Source organism: Cicer arietinum, chromosome 2 (genome assembly GCF_000331145.2).
Source record: "Cicer arietinum cultivar CDC Frontier isolate Library 1 chromosome 2, Cicar.CDCFrontier_v2.0, whole genome shotgun sequence".
Lineage (NCBI taxonomy): Eukaryota > Viridiplantae > Streptophyta > Magnoliopsida > Fabales > Fabaceae > Cicer > Cicer arietinum.
The window spans coordinates 18,117,454-18,129,448 of record NC_021161.2 but is presented as its reverse complement, the minus strand read 5'-3'; the positions used below and the strand labels follow the sequence as shown (position 1 = coordinate 18,129,448).

Here is an 11,995-nt window from a genome sequence, read left to right as displayed (position 1 = left end):
TACTTTATATAGAAAATAAGAAATAAAAAAGTATACTTTTATGTTTACAGTTTTGAAAAATAATAATAAGTTTTGAAAAATAAAATAAGGTAAAAAGAAATAAATAAAAAAAGTTTCAAATAAAAAAAAATTACTTTTTAAAAGATTAATTACACAAATTCACCAAAATGTTATTTCCTATTTAAGTTAGTTAACAAGTATTCCAAAGATATTTCTTAACATGTTCAATAAAATAAAAATGTTTTCATGGTATTAAATAAAAACTCCATTTTAATATGTGAAAATGAAAGACAAGATAATCAAGTAAAACAGCTCTAAATTAAAAAATCTTTGAAATCCTAAGTTTGGGAAGAGCAATTTAATGTTTGTGTGCTATCTATTTCCCGTGAATTCTATCCTATACATTCAAGTGATAGTGGTCTTTCCCTTAAAAAAAGAAAATGATGGCGGTTTATCCGTATAGTAAAATATTAAAAAACATGCAACCGACTTATATGAAAACAAGCAGACAAGAATTTTAGTGATAGATGGTAGCTTTGATCCTTTATTGGGAGTGGTTGAGCAAACTAAGTCTCATGGTACTCAAGACTCATCCCATCAGTTTGTTCCTGTCAATAGGGGAATATCGGGTTCCTCTAGAATGATCTACTCATTTTAATTTTACTTATTCAGTTATTAAATTAAAAATTAAAATAACAACTTTCTAATTTTCTCACTTTATATTTTATTCATTATAGAGAGTTCAAATCAAAAGGATCAAGCCAATCTTTAACCTGCAGTTAGCAGTATCATCTTGAATTCTCAATTGCTCTCCGTTTAACATAATTTATTTACTAATTTTAAATTCTTTGTTATATGGCAAGAGTTAGAAAATAATTTGTTATTATGATTTTAAATGGGATTTATCAACACAAAGTATTCTTACCAAAAAAGAGTTTATTCTAGAGAAGGTTTGGATTCTCCAAAATAAATTTACTTACATAATTTACTATAGAGTCATTGAATCTAAAAATGCGAAATTAGTAGTTTATATTTAACATATGATTCTATAACAAGCCACACGAAACAGCCACCGTGGATGATTCAAATTAAACAACAAAAAAGTCAAATTTAGAATAACAACTCACACCAAAATATAAAACATTAGAAAGATGGTAGATTATCACATATTTACACACGTAGATTATGTAATATATTATATTGGATTGAGATTTAGGACTTACTGTACAAATTTAAAATTGAAATTTGTGCATCTCAAATGGGAAGCCGGGAAGCCATCTGAATTTAATTGGATGTCTCAAATGACACAACTATGGAGAATGCATGATTTTGCTAAGTAAAGGTAGGATGAAATATGAAAAACATGGGACAGTATAAGAGCCAATTCTATTGTGAAGCTCATTTACTCTCCAATTTCATTGAAGCTCATTTCATCAATAAAGAACTTGCGAAAATTAGTAATGTACACGGTTTATGTACAGGTTACTTTGTGAAACAAATATCAAAAGATACTCTCTTAAACCTCCTCCGATAAGCCTTTTTGCTCACCAGGGTGGCACATCTTCCAGATATATATATATATAGTCTTCTCAATCTCTTACCCTAGTCTTTGTCCTATTTTTTCTCTCTCTCTCTCTCTCTCTATATATATATATATATATATATAAATGTATCAGCATATATTAAATTACATTAAGAGTTACACTCATTTGAATATCATATTAGATAAATATTTTTTTAAATCGATCGATAAATTGAAAGTTAATACCATATAGATTATATTTATAATTTTTGACATAATCGATAATTATTTTCTATGACATTACGATGCGTTAAGATCAACGTCATATATATATATATATATATATATATATATATAATTAGTTAAAATTTACAATTCCAAACAAAGGTTAACACCTAAACTCATTCACTAACTCTTAAACTTGAGCATTGCAAAATTTTCCACCCATTCTATTCTGAACAGCTTTAACTGCTGCAACTCTAGCAGCAGTGGCAGCCCTGTTTGCCGCGTTTACTGCTTTGTTCACTTGGTCATCATTCCGGGGAAGGTTTATCGCATTTTCTGCTGTTCTCCTAGCAGCCTGCAATTTAACCCCAAAAAAACAACAGAAATGAATGAGAACATAACAAAAGTTAAGGTACAAAATTGGTCCTCTAAAAATACAGAAAACTTTTGGTCTATTAAATATGTCTAATAGGTCTCTGTTATTTTAGGAACAATTTTTTATATTTTCTCCGAAATAATCATTAGTGAAAGGGAAAAACAAGGCAACAATAATGAGTGTGGAGGACAAATACCTGAACTGCTTGAAGGACAGCATGTGTTACTGGTGGTAAAGAGTGTTTAAGGTTGCCACCATCCCATTCACCACATTTTCGGTCTCCATTTCGAAAAGTATAAACACCATAACCTTGTCTACGACCTTCGTGCCATGCTCCTTCATAACAATGACCATTAGCAAAATGGTAGATCCCAAATCCATGTATTTTGTCACCAAAATACTCCCCAGCATATCTATCTCCATTTCTAGATCAAAAAATAACAGAGTGGCTTACTTTGCAAAAAATAAAATAAAAAACCAACTTTAGTCTAAGGTTTATTACTATAGCTACCCATGTAATAATAATAGTTATAACTAGAAGAGAAACTTCACAACATAACCCAACTACTACTACTGATATTGCAAATTGTCAACTGACATTAAAAATGTCTACTACAATAGCTCTCACATGTATAGTTGAATTGAACAATGTGTAACAAATAAATATTGAACACTTGCAATAAAATTCAGCAAATTAAATTAGACCATCAAATTGGAGGACTTTTTCAATACATATTTTATTATCGGACAGGGTGTAGAAGGAAGAAAAATTCCAAAATATCAACAGTTAAAATCTACTGTACTATATTGCTAAATTCAAAAATTGCAGCAAACCCCCCCTCAAAAAAATAAAAATTGCATACCCAAATGACCATATATCATGAAAATAAAAGGGAAGAAAGAAGATTGCAAAATTAAAACATTGAAATTAAGTAGAAAAAATAAAAACTAAAGAACAAGAGAAACAAATGAAACTCACCTAAAATGGTAACATCCAAGTCCGTGTTTAACACCAAACTTAAATTCACCAACATAACAACTACCATCAGAACAAGATTGAACACCAAAACCATGACTCTGTCCATTACACCACTCTCCAGCAAAAGAATCACCAGTATAGAATTTATAAACACCATAACCATGCCTCAAACCTTGTCTATAATAACCCTTATATCGACTACCCCTAGCCCAACTCTCAATTCCGTAACCATCATATCTTCCATCAACCCAATCACCTTCATATCTTCCACTAACATAATAATGATAAACTCCACTTCCATTACATTTTCCATTATGAAACTCTCCTTCGTAAAAATCACCGTTACTGTAAAACTCAACCCCTTCTTTGGCTATCCCCTTCTCATTTTCCTTCTCTTTTTCCACTGAACCGGTTTCCCCAATGAACCATTGAACCGGTTTTTCACTTCCTTTAGAACAAAACCCGAGTTTTTTTAAATTACCGTCCCATGAATGTTTCAAAACCGAAACGCTTCTATGAATCACGCGTTTGTTTCTGTTCACTAAGTAAAGCGCCACCGCCACGAAAATTAGTACAAGCAAAACGTTCTCGGAAGTGGGACCCGCGTTACCAATTTGTAAAAAGAAGAAGAGCGAGCACGCGCTGAAGAAACATAGAATCGTTGCTGTGATAAACCGGATTGAACCCGAACTCGAACCGAACCGGTTCTTCTTCTTCTTTTTATTGATTTTATTTTTCTTCTTATCTTCCTCTTCTTCGTGAGAGTCGTATTCGTTGATGGAACCGAGGCTTGGAATAGAGGATCGGGTGGTTGGGGAGGAACACCGAAGCAGCGAGGATTTGGTTCGGGTGAGCTTGCCCTGGCTCTTGTTCTTCGGAGTTTCCATCGTTGGTAGGACCCACCAGATTCAATCTAAACCGTACGATTTTCTATTATTTTTCCCCTTTACCCGCTTCACTTCACTTACTCACCCCACCTGTATCGCGAGATTCTCACTACGACCTTTTTTATTCCCGGTTGCGCCGGTAACATCTCAAGCTACACACGGTGGTAGACGGTAGCAATAACCGGTAACTATACTTTATCTTTTCCAATTTTTTTGTAAAAGATAAGAAGATGAAGAATATAAGAATACTCGGAATCGTCGAAGGTTATTGTTTTCTTCGTTTGAATTCCTGTGTGCGGGAGGAAAAAATCAAAAATTGATGAGTTTCGCAATTTACGATGATGAAATGCCTTTGTTTTGAGCTTGGGTTTGTGTGAGAAATATTATTATTATATATATACACGGAGCAATGAGAAAATAACGAGTTCAAGTAGAATTCGATATGAACCGTTGATCCAAATCTAAGGGTGGATTTTTATTGGAAGTTTGTGGCCGCCCGATTGATGAGAAAAGGTCGTTGTGATGACGGGAAGATATGGATTATCACATTTTATTTTTATTAGTTAATTCTTTTATTTTTTTAACTAGTTCTTTTTTTTTATAATTAAAAATATATTCTGAATTATGTGAGCTGTATTTATAATATCTGAACTGTATATTTATAGTGTCACTAGTTATTTTTGCCCACTTTTTATGTTTAAACAACCCTGCTCTTTAATTTTTGGCGTATGGCTAGTCACCCTTCATCATCATCGACGTATCATTATCATCAAGAATATGCATTTATCAAGAAACCATGATATGAAAGGAGTTTTAATATGCTTCTTATTTGGGGATCAATTTGCATGAGTTGGAACTTTTCTCGCTTGTGTGAATTGAGGTGAGTTACCATGAAAATTGGCAAACATTCTTTTTGGGTGAAATTCTTTTAGTCTTTCTTTATTTTAGTACTCATGGTAGACATTTTCCTTCCCCGGCAAGTAATTAGGTTTTTCATTAAAAAAAATTTCCTTACTTTATCTGTTGAAATACTGTTAGAAGTATACTTTATCTGTCTCAAAATAATCGTTATCATTATTTATTTTATATAAATTAAAAAATGTTAATTAAATAAAAATGCACGATAATTTTATTAAATTATTCATATTAACTATTAATTTATTTTTATTGTTACAAATACAAAGTACAAAATAATAATGATCTACACAATATTAATTAAAGAATATAATTAAAATAAAGTAATTAAAATTATATTAAAAAATAGAAAATGACAAGTATTCTAGAATAAATAATTTTTATAAATGTAATAGTTATTTTTGGAAGGAGGGAGTATAAGTTACACATAATAATTTGTTCTATTTTCAATTTCTTTAAAGATTTTCTTTATTGGTATACTAGTGTGTATATATTTATAAAAAAATTTAAATTGAGGAGATGGTGCATTTGTCTAAATTAGGAAAAATTTTAAAGTTCATTAAATATTTACAAATTGATTTATGTTTGTCTTTCTCTAACGACATTAGCGGAAATTCAACCTGCAACATATCGGATCTAATATCTATTTTTTTATCACTAGATCAAATCATTATAATTTCTATTTATACATATATTATTAATTAAGGAAATGCTAACATGTACCCTTAAACCACTTGTTGGTGTATTAAAGATTAAAAATTTGTATTAAAATTAAGCATTTTATTTCTTAAAAATTATAAATTCTGTTTTTTCAAAATATAATTACGAAATACTTAACATGTGGGATTATAACACATATTAGTATGACCCAATTTATGCATAATGAATTAATCTATGGTGCGGATCCAATGTACTTAATCTTAAGAAACTTAAGAAGATAATTTTTAATCTAATTAACTTATATTATAAAAATATAATTTTACTTTTTTATATTTTGACCAAAAATTCAAATTAATTTAAATTATTTAATCTATTTTAATTTATATGTTAAATATTAAATGCAAAATTCATTTTAAATTGTAACTTTATTTTTACTTTTATTATTATAATAAATATAATGTACTTAATTAATTTTTCAAATGCATAAATACTTAAATTAATCACTAAAATTGTAAAATTATATTAACCTAATCTCTCACATAATTAATTTTTTTTAAAAGGATCTTTAAAATTACAGAATATTGATCGAATTTATCTCTCTTTCTAAATATATTATCAAATGCGTTACTTATATTAGCCAATAAAAATATCAAAATTTAAATGAAGTAAAGTTTTTTATTGTCGTTTTGTTAAAAGGTATGAGGCTTAAACTATTATTTTTTAAGGGAACCTCACTCTCTTCTGGTCAAGAGAAAATAAGTAAAAAACAAAAAACCAAATTAAATATTATCTAATAATTCCACACACAAAATAAAAAGTTAGACATTATTAACAATTAATCCTAATTAACATTATAATCACTCTTCATTTCATCTCTTAATATATGATGGCTAATTATTATATACTAAATATTTTGCAGTAGGTTTAATTATATTTTTCTGACCCTCTAAATATGGGTCCTATTTGTTTTAATACTCGTAAAAAAAATTGATTTATACTCCTATAGTTTCCAAAAAAAGTTTCAAAAAAATCTGTAATCTTTTTTTTAATTAAAAAATCTAACGTGGCCAATTTTTAATAAAATTAAAAAGTCTGATAAGAATTTGTATTCATCTCGGACTTATCCAATACCGTCTAAGAGGCTCATATGATGAGTTGAAAACAAACTATTTATACGTTCTTAATGGAACTGGATTAAACCATGATTAACATGTGGGATTAATAGAGATAATAACCCTTCCCCAATAAAAGGGGAGAATCAGGTTATGCCTAGTTTTGGAACCATGTTTAGTTTGGGAACCAAGACTTCGCAAAAAGTGTTAGTGCAACAATTAATTGATTTAAAAGATTGAGAAATTAAGAGAGAGTGGAATTGAACGAGAAAATTGATTGTAACTCAATATTTCAAATTAGTTAATTATATCAGTACAACACTCTATTTATGCTTCTAATCAACTTTAAAATTTTGTTATAATTACCTAAACATTTCACTAACTACTTTGAATTATGAATAAACCAAAATACTTCCCTTTATTTTAAAATTCTAAAAAGAAAAAAACACGAGAAATTCAAAATTTAAAAAAAAAAGAAGGCAAGAAAAATACTAGAAGGAGATGCTTGAATTGAGTATTTTTTTTCATTTTTAAAACAAATAACTTAAAACTTTTCGAAAGACAAAGCTTTAAGAAAGAGAATAGAAAAACAATAAGAACACAAGTAAATTATTTTGTTTCACCGCCAACACGCTAGTTACACCCATTCTCTTCAACCTGAATGATTTTCCACTAGTTTCAAACTAATTACAAATACACCAGAGTATATATACAATTGTCAATTGACTATATTCTAATCTTCTCAAAGCTTCTGACTTAGTACAATCAAGTTCTTTAAGGTATCAAGCCACAACTTTGCTTAGTTATAATGGAATATGAATTTTTTGAATTACAAGTTAACTCTAATAAGAGGATAGTGATTATATGCTCAAATTACAAGTGAAAATCTTTCAATGGAGTGGGTTTTAAAATTAGATCACTTGAATGTATTCAGAATTGTTTCTTGATATTGTAGACTGCGCGAATGTTCAATGATTGCTTGCTTGATGATTTTGCAATGACGCATGATTACTTTTATAGTATGAAGAATGTGATTTATTTTTATTTTATTTTTATCATTGTAGAGAATGTCGTACATAACTTGTACGACCTTGTACTATTAGCTATACCAACTAGGTGTATTTAAAAAGTTATTCTCTAAAATTTTCTTTTTTTGCGCCATAAAATCTTCTTTTGAAAAGATTATAATTAAAGACAATCACTGAAGTATTTTGTTCAAGATGAATCATATCAGATTAAAAGATTTTAACTATTAGAAATTTTAAATTGTATTTGACAAAATTGACAATTTTTTGCTAATTTGATGGAAGCTGATTGATTTTTATAAATTACTTGGATAAGAAGCAATCGGATTTAGAGGTAGCAAACAATGAAAACATAAATAATTTGACACATAGACTTATCTTGGTTCACCACTAATTTGGCTACATTCAGTCCCTTCGTTTAGAAGGCTTTAATCTACTAATTCAATTACCTTGAATTACAAAAAACCGGACCATCCAAGCCAGTCTTTCCAAACTGCTTGACAACCTCATACTTTTGAGGAACTAACCACTTTGACCCTACAAGCCAAGTCTTCTCATAACAACTTGACAATCTTAGATTGAAGAAGGAACTAACTAACCACCTTGACCCTACAAGACAAGTTTTTTCCTAACAATTTGACAACCCCAAATTGAAGAAGTAACTAACAACTTTGACCTTACAAGCCAAGTATTCTCCTAACAACCTGACAACCCCCCGATTGAAGAATGAACTAAACCACTATCAGGTTGGACACAAAAGATTGGAACTTGAGTAGTTGCTTCTAGCAAAGCTGATAATAATATAATTGTCACACTCTAAGAAAAGAACACTCAAAAAATATTTCTAACTTTAACAAATGTTTCTCTCTTTGAACTCTAAGACTATTCTTTTATGCTTTTCGATGATTTTCTTCTTCAACCTTGAGTATATATTTCTAGTTAAGATTTGGGATTCAATTTATTCATTGTTCAATTTTGAATTGTATCTTGTTCATACTGAGTTTGTAAAATCTTCAGATTGATTCTTTTCTTATTTTGTTTAGATTGAGTTTGTAAATTCTTCAAATTGATTGTGTTCATATCTAGTTGTAGATAAATCTTCTTCAAATCTTGATCTAATATTGAACATATATTCTTTTCAACTTGGTCAAAGATTTTCTTCAATTATAAATATGAATCAAATCTTATTTTAGATTTTCTTCAATTATAATTATGAATCAAATCTTATTTTAGATTTTCTTCAATTATAAATTTGAATCAAATCTTATTTTAGATTTTCTTCAATTATAAATTTGAATCAAATCTTATTTTAGATTTTCTTCAAAACATGAATCTTTTTTCATAATTTTTGAAGTCAAATATATTGTTCTCATAAAATACTTTTGTTATCATCAAAACTCTAAGTATAAAATCAACTTGGTTCCAACAATCTCCCCGTTTTTGATGATGAAAAAACTTGTACTATTGATAACAACTTTTCTTTATATTTCTTTGACTTCCCGTAGCTTAGGCCTCTTCCTAAGTCTAAGTATCATTTTCTCCCTCATTTTATAAAATATAAATTTTCCTCTTTTGTCATCAGACAAAAATACTTGAAAGCAAAATATTTTTTATTTATATTTTTTTTCGTTCTTTTTTTAGAATAACATGAATATAATATATTACAAGAAAATATAACAACTAATGTAAATCTAAACTACTTTGAAGTTATCACAATATCAGTCAGGTATAAAGGTAAGGTTTAGGTTTTTTTGATGAAGTCAAACCTATCTTCAAGTAGTGGTTTGGTTAATATGTAAGCCCATTGGTGTAATGTCTACAAACTGAACGTTTAGTACCCCTTTTTGAACAAAGTCCCTAATGAAGTGGTGTTTGATCTATGGGTTTATCTCTAGTATGTAGGATAAGGGTTTTGGTTAAACAAATGGCAAAAATGTTATCACAATAGATGGGAATATTGGTTTCAAGGATTTTTTAGTCTTCTAGTTGATGTTTCTTCGAAAGTAGTTGAGAACTGCAGCTAGTTGCTGAAATATACTCAGCCTCTGTTGTTGCCATTGCAATGGTGTTTTGTCTCTTACCTGACCAAATATTAAGTTGTTACCTAAAAAAGTACAGTTGCCACTAGTGCTCTTTCTCTCAAGTTTATCTCCAACATAAGAATCACAATATCCACTCAGTTTGTACTTAGGAGATTTCTTGTAGAACAAAGTAAGGTTGGTAGTGCCTTTTAGGTATATAGGGATTCTCTTAACACTAGTTAAATGTGATTCTCTAGGATTTGCAACATAAACAATTTTATCCTTTGGTACCTAAATCTAGTTTAGTCTTGGTTTGTTAGTTCTTAAAGGTTTCTTATCTTTCCATGTGGTTAACATAGGACAAGATAATTTAGTGTGACATTTCTTATAGCAAATAGTACATAAATCATCCAATGGGACAAACTTAAAAGTTGCATTATATGTCTCAATTTTTGTAATGTCAGTTTTCATTGTTGCATTTTCTGTTTTAAATTTAGCACGTTGATTCTTTAAAACATTAACTTTTTCTGTTAGATTTGTATTTTCTTTCCTAAGTGTTTTCAGTTTTAAAGATTATTTGTGATTCTTATTTAAAAAATTATTTATAGAAGTAATTAAATTAGATCAAGTAAAGTATAAAAATATCTCAATTTATTCAACTGTTGATTCACTTCCAAAGTCAAAATATGTGTTGGATCTAGAGGCAGAGTTCGTATGAACCATTAGAGCCAACTATGCACGCTCTTCATCATTAGAGGATTCATCGTAATCATCCAATGTAGCCACCAAACTCTTCTTCTTGGGTCTATAATATTTCCTCTAATGTTTCCCTATCTTCGTATTTGGACATTTTGACCTGATATGTTCAGGTTCATTGTAACACCCCAATATTTTCATATATATTATATATGTGTCTTTTAGTAATTTTTGTAATTAATTATTTAATTAATAATTTATTCTATATGTAAAGAAATTAAATTAAAATATACCACTCTTTGTTTTACTTGAATAATTATGTTGGATTTTGAGTTTCAAAAACTATTTAAAAATCACAATTTATGCCACCGAGAGTATTACTGGGTTGAGTCACGGACTAGGTCGCTCTCTTTAAGACGTTTCGAGGCACTGCCCAAAATTGTGCAAGGCAGACTATCAACCACGAAGTCTCCAGGATAAAACAGCTCAGATACTCTGTATCGGAGTTCTACTGCACTGTAGAAAACCGTTCTAGAATTACACCCTCAATATGGCAGTTTAAGCCACTCTCAATATGACAATTAAAGTCACTCTCAATATGGTACTATGACCATTCATAACTATGGCATAATAACCGCTCAAAAAGACAAAAACGAATGGACTACGACATAATAACCGCTCTAAAAACAAAGTGACTACGACATAGCAACCGCTCTAAAAACAAAAGGACTACGGCATAACAATCGCTCAAAAAACCGACATGACTACGACATAACAACCACTCTAAAAAACCGAAGGGACTACGGCATAATAACCGCTCTAAAAAACCGAAGGGACTGCGTCATAATAACCGCTCAAAAACCGAAGGGACTGCGTCATAATAACCGCTCTAAAACCGAAGGGACTGCGGCATAATAACCGCTCAAAAACCGAAGGGACTGCGGCATAATAACCGCTCAAAAACCAAATGGACAAAAAGAAACGGGAGAAGTGGCTCGAAAATTAGGCGAGCAGAATATAAGAGGGAGAAAAGAGAAAGTTGGGAAAAACATCCAACTTTGGTGTACTTTTCACAATAGCTTGAAACTCATTATATAGTGATGGAAGCAAAGTCACATATGTTTTCTAAACAATGTGGGACTTTAGTATGTATAGAATTGAAACAACACAAAATATGATAGATTATCAAAGTGGAATTTCAAAAAATATTCTTTCCAATGTGGGACTTGAATTTTAAAAAACATGTTTCTTTCCACTTAAATTTACACAAAATATTTCTTTCCAATGTGGGACTTCAACACATTTTTAAATTCACACTATAACACACTTATGTTCCAACAATCCCCCACTTGAATTTAAAAAAAGTTTCTTAAAATAGCATCAAATGCTTCTATAAGATCGTGCATAAACAAAGGTGTCTCTCGACTTGAACCTTTGCATAGTAAGTAAGATTCAGATTCAACAAGAGTGACTCGTAGTCTTGAACTCTATCTCTGACGTCAAACCCACACACAATCTTTTCATAGGGTGTATTCTCAAAAGCCCGTGCATTAATGGCCTTGCACGTGTATCCCAGT

General features: G+C 29.9%; 1 protein-coding gene across 1 annotated transcript; it reads right to left on the bottom strand.

Annotated features, from left to right (window-relative positions):
- Positions 1-1,872: 1,872 nt before the first annotated feature.
- Positions 1,873-4,371, bottom strand: LOC101503448 (uncharacterized). The gene is made up of 3 exons (XM_004488849.4): positions 3,103-4,371; positions 2,320-2,548; positions 1,873-2,102 (listed from the first exon to the last, which is right to left on the bottom strand). The coding sequence occupies exons 1-3, from the start codon at positions 3,987-3,989 to the stop codon at positions 1,938-1,940; spliced, it is 1,281 nt and encodes a 426-aa protein (XP_004488906.1). The 5' UTR covers positions 3,990-4,371; the 3' UTR covers positions 1,873-1,937.
- Between the last annotated feature and the right edge of the window lie 7,624 nt (positions 4,372-11,995).

Excerpts from the sequence above, each read along its gene's own strand:
- LOC101503448 (XM_004488849.4), bottom strand. The coding sequence starts at position 3,989 with ATGGAAACTCCGAAGAACAAGAGCCAGGGCAAGCTCACCCGAACCAAA. Across the intron at positions 2,549-3,102 it reads CTTGGATGTTACCATTTTAG|AAATGGAGATAGATATGCTG; the intron begins GTGAGTTTCATT and ends TTTTTGATCTAG. Across the intron at positions 2,103-2,319 it reads CTGTCCTTCAAGCAGTTCAG|GCTGCTAGGAGAACAGCAGA; the intron begins GTATTTGTCCTC and ends GTTAAATTGCAG.